The 21,048-nt window shown below is 44.7% G+C and overlaps 3 protein-coding genes across 9 annotated transcripts; 1 reads left to right on the top strand and 2 right to left on the bottom strand.

Annotated features, from left to right (window-relative positions):
• Positions 1–116: 116 nt before the first annotated feature.
• LOC100881017 (protein HGH1 homolog) lies at positions 117–1,763 on the top strand. Its single transcript, XM_003703410.3, has 6 exons — positions 117–256; positions 359–587; positions 652–885; positions 971–1,255; positions 1,330–1,491; positions 1,569–1,763. The coding sequence occupies exons 1-6, from the start codon at positions 172–174 to the stop codon at positions 1,672–1,674; spliced, it is 1,101 nt and encodes a 366-aa protein (XP_003703458.2). The 5' UTR covers positions 117–171; the 3' UTR covers positions 1,675–1,763.
• LOC100881203 (uncharacterized) lies at positions 1,691–13,880 on the bottom strand. Of its 6 annotated transcripts, XM_012285737.2 has the most exons (9): positions 8,989–13,880; positions 8,835–8,927; positions 7,922–8,123; positions 7,665–7,857; positions 5,645–5,961; positions 3,913–5,492; positions 3,433–3,831; positions 2,911–3,296; positions 1,691–2,828 (listed from the first exon to the last, which is right to left on the bottom strand). In XM_012285737.2, the coding sequence occupies exons 3-9, from the start codon at positions 8,032–8,034 to the stop codon at positions 2,451–2,453; spliced, it is 3,366 nt and encodes a 1,121-aa protein (XP_012141127.2). In that variant the 5' UTR covers positions 8,035–8,123; positions 8,835–8,927; positions 8,989–13,880; the 3' UTR covers positions 1,691–2,450. The 6 variants fall into 6 exon arrangements, with proteins under 6 accessions (XP_012141127.2, XP_012141128.2, XP_012141129.2 ...); XM_012285738.2 differs by lacking the exon at positions 8,835–8,927; XM_012285739.2 differs by lacking the exon at positions 8,835–8,927 and having other exon boundaries at positions 10,284–13,880.
• A 156-nt stretch (positions 13,881–14,036) lies between these two features.
• Positions 14,037–21,048, bottom strand: LOC105662540 (uncharacterized). 2 transcript variants are annotated; one of them, XM_012285735.2, is made up of 2 exons: positions 20,786–21,048; positions 14,037–20,681 (listed from the first exon to the last, which is right to left on the bottom strand). In XM_012285735.2, the coding sequence occupies exon 2, from the start codon at positions 19,871–19,873 to the stop codon at positions 18,176–18,178; it is 1,698 nt and encodes a 565-aa protein (XP_012141125.1). In that variant the 5' UTR covers positions 19,874–20,681; positions 20,786–21,048; the 3' UTR covers positions 14,037–18,175. The 2 variants fall into 2 exon arrangements, with proteins under 2 accessions (XP_012141125.1, XP_012141124.1); XM_012285734.2 differs by having other exon boundaries at positions 20,790–21,048.

The following is a 21,048-nucleotide window of genomic DNA, read 5'->3' as shown; positions in this document are numbered from 1 at the left end:
AAGTGTTTTATAGTCCAAAAATTACAATAATACAAAACTTGTCTTTAAACCTTAGCTCCATCAGATGCCGGTTCCAACCGTTAGGTGCCACTAGTGGCACCTTATTTTTCAGAGAATTTGCAAACATAAGGCATTGTATCCTCAACTTATTAAAATTAATACTTTCAAACGATGGATTCCCTCCAAGAAATATGTCAATTTTTAAATTTAGATACCCGAATAGATCTAAAAGCAATCGCCTTGAAACACGTGTTCAGTAAGTTTCTACACTTGACAAGAGCTTTCTAACCTATACTCTCTGTGAATATTGTGTAAATTTTTATTATTGAACTTATCGGACATGTACATAAAATTACAGGTGAAACTGGAAGTGCTGAAGGACGAGCGCTGTTATTAAAATTACCAAATTTATTGACTCAACTAATTGCATTAACTCAAGATTCTTCCACTGCAATTTCTAAGGATGCAGCACTAGCATTAGTGAATATAACCGCAGATGAAACTGGAGCAAATGCATTGCTCTTGATTTCAGAAACACATTTCCAAAAGGAAGAATCGAATTATAATTTAATACACATTTGTCTCAGGTAGATGCATTGATGAACAGTAACATATTGCTGGTACTTATAAATTCATTGTTATTCGCTCTAGGTTTATAATGGACAAAGAAAGCATTCTAGCAGATCCATGCTGTATGATACTTTCTAATATGACTAGACCATCACATTTAGTAGAAAGAGTTATAGCCCTTATAGAAAAAAGTAGATATACATGGGATAGTATTGTTGCAGCATTCACTGCTAAACAGTACAATAATACTGGTGCTAAATTGCATCACTTGGGCTCAGTTTTTAGTAATCTTAGTCAATCTCAGAGTGTAAGAAGGTGCATTACGAATTTATATGTTCAATTTGTACTTAATATCAACTATTTGAACTGCTTGTTTTACAAATGTACTTCACAACCACAGATATTTAATGGATAGAGACCGTAGCGTTATCCAAAGATTGCTTCCATTCACAGAATATGCTGACAGTGTAGTAAGACGTAGCGGTATTGTGGCTACATTGAAAAATTGTTGTTTTGATCTAGAAAATCATGAGTGGCTATTAGGTCCAGAAGTAGATATTTTGGCATATCTTTTGTTACCATTGGCTGGGCCAGAAGAGTTCGACGATGAAGATAACGATAAGTTACCGATTAACCTACAATATTTACCGGAAACAAAGAAACGAGAACCGGATGTAAATATTAGGTAAAAAGCGCGGTTTCATCCAAATATTATCAAGAGATTTTCAAGCTTCGGATTATATTTCGGAAATATTTTAGGATCATGTTATTGGATGCAGTAACACAACTTTGTGCAACGAAGAAAGGCCGAGAAATACTGAGAGAAAAAAATACTTACGTAATTCTCAGAGAATATCATAAATGGGAAGAAAATGAAAATGCTTTAACAGCTTGCGAAAATCTTGTAAATATTTTAATTAGGTAATAGAGACAACTTCAGCTATTCCTACATTTTAACGTTATATAACTTAACACTCTTTTACTTCTCGTATTTTTAGAACCGAAGAAGAAATTGGCGCCGACAATTTGAAAGACTTGGAGGTTCCTGCGGAATATACAAAAAAATTTCATCAAATGGATGAACACATTATTAATAGTACATGACGAAATGTTGGTGCAATTTATATTTGACATGATTTTATTAATTTGTTGTCATAATGTACAGGTTACAATAAAACAATGCCTCACAGAAATCGAGATTCTTGCGTGATTCGCCATATTGCGCTGTTCTTTAATTTAGTAAATTATTCTCGATTAAATAAAATTATCAGGTCCAATGTAGCAACAAAGAAGTAATAAAAATATATATATACGTATAAAAATACATACAAAAATTGATCACATTAGCCTTTAATCGTTGCATATAAATTAATTCTAATAAAGATATCTGAAGCCTACAAGTGGTAATACAGGTACTTGTAAGATATTCGTATGCACAATGCAAAAATAACGCGATGGATATTTACTGTTCTTTTTCATAACGTTTCAAGTGTAATAAGTAAATTTTAACTCGTGGCTGATTCAGAACCACTTTTGCTGAGATCAAGTCTCGCAGAAACGAGAATATTGTACCGTTACAAGAAAGACCGGTACACTTCTGACATATTTCCGCGAAGCATGTAGATAACAGTACCGTTATCAATTAATACCCGTATACAGTATATATAATATACTCGATCTTCTATCGATCGTATGAACAAGGTCAGCTTCGATGCATAACCGAGTATTAAAATTCTTTATCCGACTTTACTTTGCGCATAAATCCCAATATCTAATTTAATCATTTCTAAGTTTATCCGTAGTTAAATGTATCTTACAATATTTACACCTCTATATTAGTCAGTGCTCTACTACAAGTATTAAGAGGGAAAATTCTCTTATTAGGGTAAATATCCTAGGCCAGCTTCCAAGCTGATGGAACTCCTGATACTGGATGCGTTGCTGGCTCGTCTGCTGATCCTGCTCGAATCAGCCCCAAAAACAGCAGCTATTTCCGCGCTCTTCTTAATCGAGAGTGCTTCGTGATGCGCCCCAGATCTGCTGGAACAATGAGACAGACATTTCTTGTCCCTCTCTGCGCCACCAACGTATACCAAACGTCCCTGGGTGTCTCTGGCGCTAACGACTAGTATCTTTTCACTGTCTGACGATTGCTGAGACTTCCTTCCCGGATTAAAGAGGTCGTAATCCAGGGCGAGGTTGTTCGAACTGCCGTAGCTTGACGACGACTGCTTCTGGAAGCAAACGGACGTGGCAAACTTTCGTTTCTTATGTTAATATTCTGGTCGTTACTGTCTGTGTTCGCAAGAGTATAAAACTCTTATCATAATTCAAAGTTACCTTGAGTACATCCAAACCTTGAGAAGGTGTTCGACTTCTATTCGTTTTCGTCGCTCGAAATCTATCCGGACTTCCCCCTCTGCTGAGAGTGCTTTCGGAGGGCACGATGCCCCTTTGCCTCAGCTGTTCGAGTATCGTCGGACGAATCGGTTGCCGCGCACAGTAACATTTGTTGCTCTCCGAGCAGCTGTCCGTGTCGCACGAGCAGACCACGGCATTGGGGGACACCTGTGGCTGCTCTGGGATTCTCCTGGATAGCGAGCAATAACACTTATCTGCCGAGACACAGGTACAGGACTCGGAATCGTAACTGCACTCGCTGCAACTCACGTAACCGCTGCTGCTTCGGTTCGCGGCTGCTCCTGCACCTCGACTCAATCGTCTGCCTGTACGAGATAAAGAGAATGCAGTTAGTTTTTTGTTCGAGTCAGGAACAGGTTCGCTATAAACGGGTCGGTGCTCGGTTCGAATATGTTATTTTCCTATTTGCAGATGTTTCGGATGGTTGAAACGTTTGCTTACACGTATCGCTATCCTCCGAAGTGGTGTGGCAACCTCTGCCCTTGCTCATTCTCCAGGAGGACCTCCTTTTTCCCAATCTGTTAGCCAGCACTCGATTTCTGTGATTGTTTCTCGCGTCGCAAGAAGAGCTGCTGCCGAAGCTATCGTTCAGTCTTCTTGCGGGGAAGATCACGGAAGTGAACTCCGTGGGTCCGCCTTTTAATCTCGACACCGATCGCTTAATGGCTCTGCCGAGTAGACAAGATGGGCGGCTGGATCGTCTTCGTTGCGGCCTTCGACGTCTTCTCATTATGCTGGCCGATCTCTGATAAAGCTCGTCTTGCGTCAGAGTTGCCGCCAGCTTCAATAAGAACTCTTTGTACAAGGGCTTCAAGTCGTTGAAGGACATCCCTTCAGGATCTGGACAGACCATAGCGATGTTACGATCACTTTCGAGATAAAAGTGAGATTATTTTTAGCATCCTGTCAGATAGTACTTACCGATAATAGCTGCCAAAATGTCGTCGACGCTGGTCAAGCCTTCCTGGTTTCTAAATTCGTCGAATAACTCGGTGAATCCCAGTGGAGTGCCACCCTTGAGGCTATTGGGTCTCCTGGCACTCCCAGGATTTAAGAAACTTCCTCTTCGAGGTAATTCGACCCTGGTCATCAAATCTCCTCGATCCACGTCTATGTCGCTCTGAGATCTTTTCAATCTATTCTCCTGGAGGATCTTCATCGCGTCTTCGGATCGACTAACCGGTGGTTCGCTACCGGCTCTGCTCCTCTTCCTAACTCTCGGCTGATTGTATTCGACAAGGTTCAAATTGGACGTGGACTCGCTCAGCTGTTTCTTCAAGGGTTTGTCCATGGTGACCACTCTGCTCAGTCGTCTTCCGGACGTTGGTTTCTCCTGATCCCTCGACTTCCTACGATCCACAGGAACCGAATTCTCTTGAACCGGATAACTGTCGTTTCTCGAAGATCTACCGAAGAAAATGTTCTCTTGGGTGTTTTTTATCTTGGCCCGATTGAACTTGTTGCCGCTGCAAAGTTCTTCTTGGGAGAGAGTGTAAATCTTGTCGGCATCTTTGAAATGGTCCTCGTAGAGTTTCTCTTTGCTACCGCGTTTATCAGTGCGCTCGTACAACGGGTTCTCTTCGCTCTTGCAACCTAGCTTCTCGATTTTGTCGTAGATCGTAGCTTCCTGCCTTTTCATGTCGTTTCGGGAAGGATTAGTGTCGTACGAGTTCTGTGGCTTCTCGTAGACCTTTTCTTTGATTTTTTCCGCCTCCTTAGCAGGACTCTGTGTCCTCGGGTTGTCGTTCTTTTCTATCCTCTTGGCAACAGGAAGCTTCTCGTACCTGTTCGAGACTCTTTCGTAAAGGGCATTAATGTCCAGGTCATAAAGCTTGTCCGCCTCGCTATGGGAACGTTCCACTTCAACCTTTTCCGGAATACTTAACTCCTTCATGCTTCCATACATCCTGTTCTTCGAGTTCTGTCGTTCTTCTTCCTTGGACACCTTCGAATTCAAGCCCTTTTGAGCGCAATTCAAATTCTGCACCGCTGGGCTCACTGTGCCCTTGGGATCTCGCCTTCTCTCTCTAGCTTCTAAAATATCTTCCGCCTTGACGTCAGAGTTTTTCTTCTTCCTTCGTGGAGCCTTCAGCAACTCCGCCGATTTCCCGCTCTCCTCCTCCGTAACGGAGCTACACACCGAACTCTTCTTGGTCCTCGGAGGTCTTATCGGATGAGAAGGCGTAGATCGAGCCGCTTCCGACTGAAGGGCGATTATCCTGGCACTGATTCTGCTACTAGGACTAGGCTCGCGAATGCTGGACGCGACTGACGCCAAACTGACGCAGCCCACGCCGTTCGCGTGTCTTGGCCGACGTCGATTGGCGTCCAAATCCGCGAGGAGGGCCCTGTAGAGCGTCGCAGCAGCCGCCACAGCGTCTTCTTCGGTTTCACAGGCGAACGCGTGACATTCTAGTAGCCTGGTCGCTCCTGGACGGCGCATCACTACCGCGAATATGGGCGGATAATGATCGGCGCTGGTCTTCAGACCACGCATCGTTCTATAAATGATGAAATTTTCGTGACTCACTAAAACTCGATTGCCCTATCAACATATGGAGATGACCTAGTCTAACGTTGAAGAAAAACCGAACATTTTCTCGATCTGAATGTAGGGTCATTAACTCCTCGCCGCTTTCTTCGCGATACTCACCTGTACAGATTCGCGTGCCTCTCTTCGGCAGCTTGGATCTGATCGTGATCGCCGACCAACGGCAAGAAAGCGTGATGCAAATCGCCCGATGGTGTTCGTTTAGCGCGAAGCTTCAACGCACTCCACACGGCGATTCTACGAAAGGGGTTGTTCTTCTCGCAGGTGTCTGTCGTACGGAAAGTTAGTCCGCGTCTGGACACTTCCAGCTCGGCTCTTACAGAGTATTCGATCCGCTCCAGTAGTTGACGAAGAGGCTCTTGGAGACCTCGAACGCTGGCCACGCGACCACCCACCGGAGCTGCACCCATGTACTTCACCTGTAACAGGTAATCGACCCATCGTTCGAGGATTCAACGCGTAAGGATTTTCGACGCCTGCTCATGGCATGTCGGAGTACGATATAAGGGAAAAATAATCGCTCTATTAAAAATACGCTGAATCGTGGTATGTGCTCCATAAAAGGCGATAATGAAAGTTCATTAAGAAGCAAATGCGGTGTAGATTTATGCAGACTAATCGATGGTACGCTCTTATCAAGAATTTTCATCGACTATCTTGACGGTCCAAATTATCGATGCGGATCAAATTGCCGCTGAGTGAATTAAATATAGCAGAATGAAAAGTTATTGAATCTTGTGAATTCGTGTGTTGAAAGATACAAGCGGTATGCACACAATAATTTAAGATCGAGCATTTCGAATTGTTGATTCGGTCACGTTTCACACGACTTTCAGCGTCATTTTACGGATGTCAAGGATCCAAGCTGTTATTGATCGCAGCCGGAAGAGTATCATCGATGGCGTAACGAAACGACGCGGAAGAAGCGACTCATAAAAAAGGGGGCAATAAGAAAAATCCGCATACCGATGCAGCAACGAAGGAGAATTTTTCAGTGCTCCAAATAGTCGCCCCGTCACGCTCTGTGAATCGTGAACAGAATGAAAGTGACGATTAACAATGCCAGAACGATGCCCGTTCGAGGAAAGTCGATCTTATTGTCCTGAAAAATCGATCTGATTGTTCCTTTCAAATTTCAATATATGCAATAAAAATCGTACAATATGAAAAATTATCTGGAATAATATCCTCTTATTCCTGGATGAAAATTGCACTCGACCGTGTCGCATAATTAGTAGTCCGCAGTATTAAGTGTTACGAGGCTCTTATTCTCTGCTGGCACATTCGTTCTACTCTCATTCAACGATAACTCGCTTGAATCAGAAAAAAAAAGAATATTTAATTGAAAATGACCTTCATGCAATTAATTACCCCATAATTTTCAGATTATGCGATCGCGCGATTCGTGTAAGTTAATGGATTTACATACGAGAATAATAGAATACAACTATTTCGAGCGTAGTTTCTAATATTTTCGAGTCCTCGTTATTTCTAAAAGTAGCTTGAATCTCCTACGATCTTTTTGGAACGAGCAATTAGTTCACGACAAATTATTCGGCGATCTATATTTTATATCTGTTAGAATAAGTTTCTAAAGTTTGGATCGATCGCGTGCAACACCCTGAAGTAATCTCGTGTACTGAGAGATAAGAAATAAACGTACCACTTTGTGTGTCGATCGAAGACGATATTCGTCAAGTAAGTGAATCGTCAAACGCAAACTCGTTTCGAGAATGGTACGAACGTCCGTTTCTCGAGATTTTCCGAACGAACGAGACGAGGAGCACGATCGAATTAACATAAGTGAAAATCGTCTAGTTCTCCGTGATCTTATCTAATTGTAGTGAAATCTTTGTGTGCAGATTCGTGGCGGCGGGAAGCAAACTTACGAATCACGAAGAATGAGTAAGCTTTTCCACTTCCATTTTGTGGCAAACATTGTTTCCTTCTTGTTCGAACTAAGCGTAGTCACGAAGAAACTCCTATCTTTCGATCGTATTAATTCTTTTAATTAGCTAGAACTCGCTTCAATTATCTGCGGTCAACGCACTTCTACTAATGAAGTTCTACAAATACTTGTAATTTGATAAAAATTAGGAAACAAGGTAATTTATGCACTTACCGGTAAAATGGCAGCGGCACATTCTCCGGGTGTTCCGCTTTCAGCTTCCACGGAAGCGAACATCGCCTCGATTCGAGCTTGCACGGCACTGTTCACCCTCTTCTGCTCCTCCATGCTGGTGTCTTCGAGTCGGTTCGAATTCATGGTCGACACTCCTCCGTACCAGCCTCCCATGGTGGAGCCGTAAATCGACCTGAAATTCCACGATCAATTTTCCGATACCGGGCGAACAGGGAAGGAACGAGTTAAATTCGTACCTGGAATCCTCGAACAGTGCATCGATGCGAGCTTTGCTCCTGAGGGAGCATTCCGACGCAGGACCAGCCAATCGGAAGCCATCTTCGTAGCAGGACATCCCTACACACGACATTTTATACCAGTCTTATTTACACGATCCACGGATCTCGCAAGCTCCTGGAGCTTTTCCCTTTGCGCTGCTATCGATAAACGTCATTAGTTCTGCAACAAACGTAACAATCTGTAAGTTTTCTGGTGCATGCTGTTAGAGAAGGTTGTATTACGAAGTGGATACATAAAAAATAGGGTCAGTGTTAAGCTCTCGCGTGTTTAATGAGACGAATCTGCCTGGCAAAGAAAAAATTACGATACGTACAAAGACACGCGCTGTTGAAAAAATCGAAGCGAAGGATCTCGCCAGGATCTCACCTCGTTTCCACGGACCCCTGCAGCTGCTCTCCAGCCTGCGTTAAATTTATGCGAGGACTGGCAGTAGACGGCCGCTAATTAAAACTATAATTACAGACGAGATCGATGGAGGAATTTTTGATCGAACGCTAAACGTCGATCCCGAGTAAAAGTGACGGGATCGTCGTGATACTTCAAGGATATTAATGGAAGAAACATTCTTGCGACTATCTTAGATCAACGTATCGTTCCTTTTACGCCAAACCCAGATACCAGATCCACCTCAGAAGTCTAACATTTTTAAACGGCATTACGAATTCGTGAAACTAGCGTAGAATACAGTGACCGTTACCATGCAACGTATACGGTTATCATTTTCGCATAAACTTGGGAATCGAAAAAAACACACACATTTAATACATCTTAACTTCTCGAAGAAGATCGATACGTATACATACAGGGACGATGCAATATATCCAATATTTGTACATCTATTATTCGTGATCTCCATGTTTACCCTCTTACCAGATAGAAATCGCAGATACACGAGACTCGATACTCGCTCGTGATGAATTATCGCGTGCTGCTCGATTTTCACCGGACTCCTGGCCGGAGTTTCTTAAATGGAAAACATTAAATTGCTGGTAAGATGGAAAATGTTTTCACCCTGGATACTTACCGCGTTTAACCACTATGGCGGTGTTTAATGCACCCGAGAAAAAGTAATTCGAACTTGAAGAGGGAAAGTTATTTTTTCTTCACGAGATAGCGATCTTGACTTGCATTTTAGTGATTTATATAAAAAATAATGTTTATTTAGATGTTTTGATTACATGGTTGAGTCGATGAAAGTTGTTTTTAAAATTCCTTTGGTGCACGGGTATTGGCAACTTTGGATCGGCAAGATCATTGGCGCCATCGTTGACCGACCGTTTAATTTCTGATCAAATTCCGTTTCAAGATGAGCGGAGATGTTTTTACAGTTACATGGTCTCGCATGCTCCTCGATGCTGTACGGATTTTTCTGAAAGCGTCGATCTTCTGGCTCGATGCGCGTCCATTACTCGAAGAATAACTGTCCATAAGATTGTGAGCGTGTTACTTTCATATAAAGCGGATCGCTTGCTCACGTGTTCGTTCTTCGATTATCGAGAAGGTTGTTTTTTCGATTAACTATAACGGAATTGATTTTGAAAGACAAGTAAAACGTATCGAGTTTAATCCAATTCGATCGTGCAATTTTTGTCCGGTAAAGTGTCAGTTTATGCAACGTGCAGTTTTCGATCGATCGAATAATTAAAGTCTTAGACAAAAGTTTGTACGATTGAAGGTGACGATATCGAGGTCGACACATTACAGCATCACGTGTCGGCGTATCGCGTGGAGAAACAGTACACACATGTATACGTGGTCTGTTTTAAACGTAGATCGTTCAACCTACAATTACCAAGTTCTCGGTTCGTTTACTGTTCGCGTTCGTCCTAATGGAAATCGAGTAGACAAACGGAAGTGACTAAACACGAATCTCTTGGCGCTCCTTGACTCTCAAAACTAAACCGATGCGGTGAAGATAAATGAAACATTCCTGCATACTCGATGTGATATTAAAATTAAATTGAGAAAGAACAGGAAAATCTTGAAGAGTAGTGATTAATAAACAGCGCATGAAACCATTAGGAGCATCATGGTCCATAAATTAAAAGTTTGCTTTCGGGTTGAAGTCGGTAGAGATTCAAGATCGATGGAATTACGGAGCGAAACACTTTTCTCGAGTTTCTTTGTGGTCGAGAAACCTACATTGCGGAACGATGAATACTTAACATATGAATTCGACGAAGCTAACCCTACGCGAAAAAGATACACCGCTATTATCGATCTTCGTCGGCACAAACTCAACACGATTATCCACCAAGATCAAAACAGTAATCCAATGGTATTCGGTAATTTTTCGGAGACTCATTTAACACCACTTACTTTCTCATGGTCGATTCCAGCGCAGAAAATTCTTAGTTTCCCCGATTGAACTTTCGCGAAACACCTCGATTCAACCTTGACAAACACTCGCACATCACCATCTTGCGTTTCATCGTACAAATCGCACCACATCGGCTCTTGAACCCTCCCGATCCAGCATGGATGTCGCTAATGATCGTAAAGATCGCTCGTTTCGATCCTTGTCGCGATTTCACCGTTGCGAACTGCTCGAAAATCAGCGTACGAAGGTAAACGTCGGAGAACCGACCTTGGCCGCGAGTCGATCCGGATGACCGTCGACGTGAAACTGCCGGGGATGTTCCGCAGGAGAGACTCGAGTTCTCTAGCCGGTGAGTCGGCTCCTCCACGCTGGAACGAGGAGGAAGAGGAGAGGGAGGAAGATGAAGATGGACGGAGAGGCGCTTCTCTTTGGTTACTCTCAGGAAGGGTGAACGTCTGGACGCGGATTTTCTGTCGAGCGGAAATTTCGAGCCGAGTGACACGTAAGTATCTTTGATATTTATAGCGTTCACCTTACGTCCCTGGAAACTTGGGACATAGAGTACCTAAGAAAATGCGAGGATATGCAACATGACCTAAATCCGCGCCATAATTATTTAGCAATACACCGCGCATCACACTCTTTGATTATGCATTTTACAGTGATCACGTTAATGTTACTGTTTAAGAGATTGCGAACAATGCTTTCGTAATAATAACAGTCCATTCGAAGTCCTGCACTTTGGTAATCCACAGAAGTTTAGTGGCAGGAAAGTAGGTCGAAAACTAGTTACGTATATTACGCTAATTACCGCGTTTTAATGTGCAATCATTTCCCGTATGAAAAGGTGGAATTATCAGGGAATCGGAGAACGAAAGACCTCTCATTATCATTATAATACGTGCTCGAAATATTTGCATCGAAAAAGAGTTACGGGAGAAACTCCTCTCTATTGTCCTGCGTTACAAGAATGTTTTCCGTCGAGCAACAATTGCTCAGGAATTTTCTCATCATGAAAATTTCAGACTTTTTATTCGCGTCTTCTATGTCTTCTTTCATTCTAGTTTTCTAATTCTTTTGAATCGAAGCTCTTAAGTCAAAAGTGCCGAAAAATTTCTCGGGTACTCGATCAAGGATTAAAAATAAATGAAAAGTTGATTTGTTTAACCCAGTTATCCTAGCGGATGCCCCGAATCAAGGATATCCTGTCTCAACCGGAATAAATGTAAAAGCTAAAAAAAAACAAGATCAACTGAAATGACTGTATATAGAGTGATTCGGAGGTCAGCGTATTCGGTGACCAACATTTTTAGTCGTTGATCGAGAAAGGACGTACGTGCAAGAAATCAGGGAACAAGGAGAACGGGAGGAAGAGGAGGAAAGCATCGGTGGAGATGCTGTGGAGCACAATCTTCTGGATTCTCTGGTTTCCATGGTTGGTCCTCGACGGCGTGGTAACGCTGTAACCGATAACGGTACCCTGCTTCGACGGCGCTCACCAATGTGAGAGTACTGTTATTCCAACGATGCAGCTGTCCTCTCTGTTCCACTCCTTTTCTCCTTTCGCCATTCTTCTTCGTCCTTCTCCTTGTTCCCCCTTCCGCTGTCCGCCCGAGCAGTTCTAAGCGTAGACGACTACCAAACGTCTCGTGGGATCCCTCGATCGTTGATCGTTCTCCGTCCATCCGTTATTTGTTAATCCGTTACTCGACATTGCTCGTTCACTCGATATTTCTTAATTTCTTATAAAGTCTTCCTTTGTTACACGGTATAGCAATCGCGAAGAAATTTTCGTACGAACAATCGTGATCGAAACGCGTGGGCGATTTGTCAATCGTTTCCAGTTACTTTAAAGAGTACCTCCGACGATATTACAACAGCGACAGTTGGCGGATACGTCTTCGAACCGGAAGTAATCACGGTTCCCGAGCTTCTAATCGAGTCGCTTTCGCAGCTGTCGCCCTCGTAAACTTTTCCCAACCATTACATAATAAGTAATTACAGCCTTCGTTTCCGTTTGTTTTTCAAATATTGCACCGTGATTTTTGGTCGTAACATTGAACTTCTGTGACAAAAGTCTAGGTTTACGCAACCAGGAATGCGTTAACGAGAGAAATTATGTTCGTCCAAGATCGTGAGACATTGTCGAGCGAAATAATCAATGTTACTATTATCTTTTCCAGAGCACGCGAGACCTTCGTTAATCTCCGCGGAGACAAGCACGAGGATCGTTAATTCTGCTTGTTCGCTTCCTTTTTTGCGTAATTGTCCTCCAGTTATTTTTTCTCTGGACAAAAGTGGAACGAACTATAAATGGATTCTGGGTCACCCGTTTTGAAAACCGTCCATTCTTTCCGTCGAACCGTAGGTATTTTCGTTCAGAAATTCTGCAGACGAGATTTTGATCGCGGTACCGAGAAGACAAAGATTTTCCCTTTTTAACTGCGATAAGATCGAGGTTACCGATTATAGAGTACCGTTTCGCGAACATAAATTTCAATAAATTGAATATCGACCGATAATTGTGTATGAAATTTCGCTTGATCGGAGGCCATATTGTCGTTGACCTTAATTCCGAAACGGGTGCATCTGTATGCGCGTGTGCGTGTAACTGTAAATTTGTCGTTTTACGTTCTAACTGTAGTGCACTGGCATTTTGGTGTTCCCGTAGCAAGATAGCGCGGATAATCAAACGCGTTTTTCTTCGAGCAATAAAGTTTTATAATCAAAGTGTAATTACTGTTCAACGCATTCCGATCGACGATCGTCTTCGCGATAAAAATAACCATAAACGGATACCACCGATCATTGACGTAACTAGGATCTTTGTTCGAGAGAAGGTAGCCTCGGGTTGCCACTCGTTACATGACCAGGTATTAGATCGTTACGCGTTATACGAAGCACGCAGAATTTAGAAATTCCTCGACTCAAATATTCTTTTCCATCTCGTTGAGTTGGATCTCATTAGCATCGTAATGGCTATAAGAAATCTCTCGATCCGCCATAATCCCGTATTAAAATTTATGGATTATTCACGGTGGTTCGTAACTCTTGCTTGCAAATTGTAATTTGCAACGGTACCGCTCGTGCGTCTATTGTTTTAATACTGTTACACAGCTTGTTCCTGTGCATGCGATAATTTTCCAATATACCAACAATTTTCTCACCGAATATCTGATAAATGTTTTGAAATACGCACGAGTGGAATCTGAAATAATTTTCGAAACTAACAGTGGCGCAAAGGTTTATGTAATGGTTCGAAATTCTTTGCGACGCTACTAGAATTGTAGACGGTGCTATAATTCGACGATAACGATTCTTCAAGTGTTACCTTACGTAATGCATCGTTTATAGCATCTTTAACGAACGTAATTACGTTTTCTTTTATAACAAAAAATTGTTATAGGTAAAAATTAATAGGTACATAGGTAAAAATTCAAAGGTATAGAAAGAGGCATCGTCATCGCGACGGAATTTTCGCATTACGTCAATAGGATGCAGATGTGCCACGAAGATCGACGATTACGCGTTTGTAACTCGAGGCAATCACAGTTCTTTTATTTGTATTCCCTTTCATTGTTCAAATCACGGCATAACCTTGTAGATTCCGCGATTAATATCTACTTCCGCTTTATTATGATATTTGGATTAGCTAAAATTTAAGTGTGTTGGAAAAAAGGATCGTCCTTTTTGATGGATAGTATTGGTCACAGAAGCACTGACCGACAAGGACGAACAACAGCAACCAAGCGTTTGGTTTTAGTTGCATTGTTAGTTTATTATTAATTAATTCTGCAATGGCAATCGACACGTAACAATATACATAACATGTTCACAAGTAATTCAAGAGGATAGGATGGATCTCCGATCACGTTTCAGCTCCGACAATTCTTTCCCACTGTCTCTCGTATTTTGCAACGCTGGTAACCCTCTTCTAATCGCTTCGCTCACTCGATTACCTATCGTTACAGGCACCGATCAAATATATTAAACGTCGATTTCAGCGAATCTTTAAAGTAGAGGAGAAATGATAGTTATAAAGAGTTGCCAAGTATTTTGTCAACATTGTACCAGGCACCAGCATTCAACACGCTCGAGTCGGTGATCTTTAGAAGCTAAGTTACGTAAGAGGACGCGGTTACACGTAAGCGTGTCACGAGAGGAGCTCGCGCGATTTCGAGCGAAATGAAACGTCGGGAAACACGAACAGGAGATTCCATCGGGTTCTTTGTGCGGTAAATACATTATTTTCCGTGATTAGACCGCAGACGTTTATGCAAATGGTTCAAAGATTAGGTCTAGACACTTCCCTTGTCATTGAATTTTCCAAACGCACCTATATTTTATTTTACATGCCCATAAAATAGCCACAATTCTTAACTGTTCTACCTCTACCGATCGAGTTCAAAATTCAGGTTGAATATTTTCTTCGTGACCATGAGACACCACGTAGATAAATTACATTTCTTTTGAGAAACGGGGTCAGAACAGTTAAGACTTCTTTTCTGTGCCCCGAGTCACACACACTCGCTCATTTTCTGTGTACATCCACCACGCTGTACGAATGATTCATCGCATTGTCGCATATATTTTGCATATTTTAATGGCTTATAATTGCATAAACATCCGCGGTCTATTCATGCAAGTACAGGTTCGCGAGACGAGCGCGCGGACCACGATAAAATAAATAATCGTTCGCGCTTCGTAATTGAGTTTGCACAATATTCTTCGCTCGGAGAGCCTTGTCTGACATTTTTCCGCACACAGAATTCAATTATTTCACTCGTCACGGCGAATAGTTGATTTCATACAATAGCGATTGTACCGCGAGAAATCCTAAGAAACTGTAATTACTACCGGTCCTTAACGAATTCGCAACCCTTTAACTATAACGCGGAATTATTCGCAGAGCAAAACGTCTCGTTGTAGACAGGTTGGAAGTTTATACTTGAAAATTATCCATACTTTTGATAATCGATGATTATTTTTTGGTAATACGGGCTTTACTCTGCAAATATTCGACACGGATTAATCGACGAGTTTCTGCTCGGTTAAAGGGTTAAAATAAAACAAGTATCGTCGAGCTGATTTTTCTACGATCATCTGGCACATGCGATTAAATAAATAAGTTCCAGTTGCACCTCCTGTCCGATTTGGAACTCGATGACTTTTTGACAAGCCTATTCTCTCCTTCAATCGACACCACGCTAATGAATAATGCTTTAACGAAAAGCGAGGCGTCGAGTTCCTTTTCGAAGTTTCATTCAAACCTTTCGTTATAAAATAATGTTAACACTTTTGGTTAAAAGCTTATCGATATTTATTTCGTCCATAAAAATATTAGCCCCGGAACGAGAATCGGAAACTGCTTATTATTGCTTCGATCCCTTGCAGCGAAAAGAAATGATCAAAGTTTTTTCTTGAGCAAAAATTCAGACTACCTAAGACCTAACTTAAACATCTAGTTAGGTCTTCTCGGTGTTTCGTGCAGACCCAGTCTAACCTGTTTAAATAAACGTAGTAGAAATTCTGGTAACTTGTTCCATCGAGAATAATGGCCAGGTTAAAGAATAATTTCAAGCGTTTTATAACCGCGGACTGCGAAGGGTTAATTTAACTTGTGTCAAGCGCAAGAAACACGCGAGCAGACCTCTCGTTCCGGCCTGATAATCCAAGTGACAAGACGAATTCGCGAGAACCCGCTTGTCATCCACGTTAAACTCGTTTCGGACGCGAATAAACCGGGTCCAAGGAGTTTCTGCTGAATTCGCCGTGGCGAAAGGATCGAAGGAATCGATCGAGAAGGGCAAAAAGTCGATACAGTTCGCAAAGTCGGACGTTTTACGGCGTTTGGCACTGATTCCCATGCTGGATCATTCAGGGGATGCGCTCTTAGGCGCTGTTCCTCACAGTTGTGGGACCAAAAACACACGAAACGAAGGCACTATACTCGCGAATAAGAATATCTTATACAGGAAGAAGAGAACTCACGAGTTAGGCGTGGAAACGATTTTGGATGGCTCGTATCGTATTCGTACGGTGATGATCTTGAATCGAAACTGTTGGAGAATTATTTTTGGAATATTAAAAACGTAAAGTTGTGCAGGGAAGTAAAAGGAGCCGGGAGAACACGTGGGTCGAAGTGTTCTCCGTGGAAAAATCTAACCGAAGCGATTATGCAGTCGATACCGTAATTCGGTCCATTGCGCTCGGACTATCTTGAAACATTTCTGTTTCTTGCGGTGTTACGAGAACGGAGAAACTTGTTACGAAACAGGGGCGACATTTTTACCCGCAAGCAGCACAATCGATACAGTTCAAAAATTTTGTTTGAAGAAAATCTCAAATGTACAGTAAATGTTACAAAATGAAATGTAAGATTGCAAATTAATTAATTCTCGTAAAGTAAACGTTAATGTAATTCGTTTATGGGAAAACCTTTAGTTCCTACTTTCTTTCGCGAACGAAGGAAAAAAGAATGCGAACCAGCAGGTTTTAGTTTTATAACCGAGCATCTCGAAACCCTCGTTCCTTTTCGCTCCACTGTGTGTATAATTTTTTCTCACGCAATTAAGATTAACGTTCACGTTCCCACGAGAGAGCCGACACGAAATTCATGCGGCGGGAATTTAAATCGTTGCATTACCTTTCCTAGAGGAAAATTGCTGATACGATTGTTCGATAGTCCATAAAAACATGGAACGTTAACGTCACGAAATGGCGGAGAAAAGAAGAAACGATAATACTTTTCAAAGAAATAATCCTCGAACTGTTTCGAATGTCCCTTGCCCGATGTTTCGTCCATATTTTACAAATCAAATTATGCACGTGATTTCGCCGATGGTTTTTAAAATTACCCCTTTACTGTAATTGGATCCACCGGAGTCTAGTTTCCACGAAACGATGGGTCTCTGGCGAAGCTACCAACTCGTTTTCTCAGAGGAAATATTACGAGGTAGCGTGGACGAGCACAGTTTCGTTGACTAACGAGCTCCAGCCACTAGAACAATCTTTTCTATCGGGCGACAATAATTCTAGCTCATCTAATTAACTGGCTCGTTTTTATAACAGAACGGTCGCTTTTCGCAACCTCTTCCGCCAACAACTGTCCAAACATCTCGCGTACGAAATACAATTTTTTGCCGACAACTCGAGTGCACTACAGTCCAAGACAGGGAAATGCCGAGGCTACCCAAAGAATTTCTGATACTCGAACGAAAACGAGCACGAGCCACTTTCTCTCGAAATATTCCGACAAAGAATCGGTTCTCGCCTCGAAATGAATTTTTATAGGGTTCCCTGCGATGTTACGGTCGAACCGTTAAGGTGCAACGATCGAAGTCCTTCATTCGACAAAGACGATCGACTTTCGAGATAAGACGAAGAAGGTCACAGGTAGAAACCGGGGACGAAGATGAGGCCGGGTGCCATCGGCTTTTTTCCCAGACCGTAATTTTCCTACTCGGGCAAGGTTGTTCCGAGAATCGAAAGCCACCTGAACCAGTCGGAGGCTGTCCGAGCCAGGCCACCCATCACGATTTTCCACGCTAACGCCACGAGAAAGAAGTTCCTTCTTCCGTCGAACAAGTGCCCTACTTAAAATTCCCCGATGGACTTTACGAAACTAGCTCAAACGTATCTGTACGTCGTTCGCACTGTCAACTGGTTTCCCGAGTCTCTGAGCAACTGATCGTTCGTGTTCGATCGAAGTCATCACTCACTTTTGTCGAGCGATAAGGTATCCCGCAGCCAGACCCGAAACGGATCGACAGGTCGATAGAACCTCGAAAATACAGATTGACCCGAGGAACACGCGACAAACGGTCCAACAACATCCGCTTCCGAGGTTACGACGACGCACTTGCGAGGCAACGGAAGAAACTGACGAGTCCTAACGAGGTCGCGGCCTGGGTATTGGCTGGAGCTGATGTTGATGATGGGAATAGCCGCTTCTGGGGTTAATCGGAGGCTGCGTCCTCTCGGGACTGTCGTCAAGGTTCAGTCCAGCCACCAACTGAGCTATTTCTCTGTCCTTCTTCTCCTCCTTGGGCAACGCGTTGCCGTTCTGTCCACTGAAGCCCAAGGAGGCCAGGCTACCGTGGCTCCTGCTGCGATGTTCGGCACGGATGCTGTAAGAAAACGCTCTCTCGTTCAAGTGACCCTTCCGTCGATAGATCCCGGTGCCGAAACGGGATTCGTTCTCGGGACTGTCGGTCGTTCGGTTCATTTCGGCGCTGGTAAGGTCGGCGTGAGACGCCGCTAGTCTCCTGGACGCTCCTAGAGTGGAGGTATCGCCTTCCGGATGTTGCCTTCTGCCCCTGTTCCCGGCAGTCCCGTAGGTTCCGGCCGGATAGATGGCTGCCGCTGGCGGCGGAGGCACTACCGGGACAGGAGCGTAAACCGGGACGATCGGAGCGGCTGCCGGGATCGGTCTGAGCCCTCTGGGATGATGGTGGGCCTTCCTAGGTAACGTGGCAGCAGGGACGAGAAGCACCGGCGCTGGTCTGGCCAGAGTTCCAGCGACCGACCGACTGCTGGGTGGTAGAGGATGCGGGTGATAGTGTTGTTGCCTGACCGGGTGACCCAAGGTGTGATGGCCATAGCCGTTCGTGTACATTCCCTGATGCATTTGAGGGTGCAGGTGCGGCTGCTGCAACGTATCCTCGTGTGTCGATCGATTTTTCAGCTTCTTCAACTTCTTGTTGGCCTTCCTACGAACGGATGACGAGGAGGACTCCTCTAGGAGCAAAGGCTGAGCCGGAGGAGGCGGCGGCGGCGGAGGAGGTGGCGGAGCGACCAGCTGACGAGGCCTGGATCCTTTGGTGCTTCGTAGAGTGCCTTGTTCCTGATACAATCCGTCGACTTCGTCTCGACCTCTGGCCCAAACCTTGTGATTCTCGTCTCCGTTGTAAAGACTGAGGTCGTCGGTCGAGGTGGCGTCCAACCGCGTCGCCTGTGGACTGTCCAAGGTGGTGCTGGACCCACCGAGAGTGTGATAGAGGCTGTTGTTGGACGGATGACCGGACGTTACTCCGTTGGTCGTAGTCGTGGTGGTCGCGGTCGTGCTCGGATCGAGTCCTTTGGCGTAGCTGCTGTCCGCGTACGCGTGGAAACAACACCTGACCAGGGCGTTGGCCGCCATATCGCGCTTGCATATAAACGCGTGACATTCGAGAACCTTGATGCCGGTTGTTCGTCGTAGCACGGCAGCAAAAAGCGGCGGATGGTTGGCGCTGGGCGTCCTCGCGAACGGGGAGTCCAAAGGCAGAAACCTCGTGTTCGAGGAATCTCCGCTTCCGCCTTTTACGTGCCTGACGGCGGCGCAGTAATGAAGCGCCTCGATCGGGAAAAACCTGGTGACCTTCTTGCGATGTTCGTCCACGTTCTCCAGCAGCAAGCCGTTGCTCCAGACGCTCAGCCAAGAATCGATCCCACGTGCTCCCAGTGCACCCTGTTCGGGATACAGTTCTCGAAGAGGTTCTTGAACGCCCAACAAGCCCTCCTTGCTCGCGTGAGGCACGGAACTGCCCAGATAGAGGACTCTGCACCGACAGTACGGCGTAGCCGTATCTTGATTGGCACCCCTCATTTTTCTGGTCGGCTCGGTCGATCGAACTGGTCCAGGCAGAGTCGGTCCTAGCCTCCGGTTTTCCTCTTCGGACTCGACGAGAAATCAAACGAGCTACTCGAACGGAGCATGCACGATCGCGAGGAGACTAGCGACGATCCAGAACCGTCGAATCATCGAACCCGCGGAGTAATTCGAGTACACGCGCGACCGTACAGTGCACACGGAACGAAACGACGACTCCACCCGGTAACACACTCCGCACTCGCGATTACGCAGTCACTTTCCAAAGACGTAGCCCGTCCGTGGTTGCAAAATACGCGTGCGTGGACGACGAGGAGAGCCGCTCTCGGCTATTTCGCAGCAGCTGTAGCCGCCGCTCGCTCGAGATCGCGTCAGGCCATTATGGCCGCCTTCTGACGGTTTCCCCACCAAGGTACGAGTCGTTCCTCTCTGTCCTCTCTACCTGGCTTCCCTTCTATCGCCTCTTCGGCTTCTCGTTTCTTTCTTCCACGAGGCCAGCTCTCGCCAACCTTTTCCAACCCCCCACCGTTCTCGTTCCTTCGGGCCAGGTCCTCCCGTGCCGTGGTATGCGGTGTACACCAGTGGCGTCTGCGTCCTCTTGGTCGCCCCTCACCTCCACGTGTACCGATCGACGGGACAGTAGGTAAGCGCGGCACACCGACAAACGCGAATCGCTCACGGACACTGGCTGGAATTCAACGGGCCCGTTGAGCGGTGTGTCGCCGCTGCTGGAATCCAGAGGCGCGGCCGCAGGCGTCAGCCACGCGAACCGCCGTCTTCGACGTTCTTCCGCACCTCATCGGCTCTGGAAGAACGAAAATACCGATATTTGCATGCCCAAATATTCTCCCGTCGACTCGCTTCCCCGATCTTTCCCCGATCTTTCCCCGTTTTTCACCGTCTACGGACCCACCGTCGCACAGATGGCGCTGCAACCGCCTCTGCCTGCTAACCAGACCTGGGAACCAATGGATTCTCTTCCTGTTCGAGGTTTTACCGCACTCCTGTTCGGTCGATACACCGAGAACACCTTTTCTTTCTACTTGGACGACTATTTGTCGATGGAACCCGCACGAAACGAGCAACAGACAGTGGAATAACGGGCTGTAACCTCCTGCACGTTCCTCGCCGGACTGAGGACTGACGGAAGGCGTGAGACTCCGACCGACTGG

This window comes from Megachile rotundata, chromosome 15 (assembly GCF_050947335.1).
Source record: "Megachile rotundata isolate GNS110a chromosome 15, iyMegRotu1, whole genome shotgun sequence".
Taxonomy (NCBI): domain Eukaryota; kingdom Metazoa; phylum Arthropoda; class Insecta; order Hymenoptera; family Megachilidae; genus Megachile; species Megachile rotundata.
This window is presented reverse-complemented; position numbering and strand designations above follow the sequence as displayed.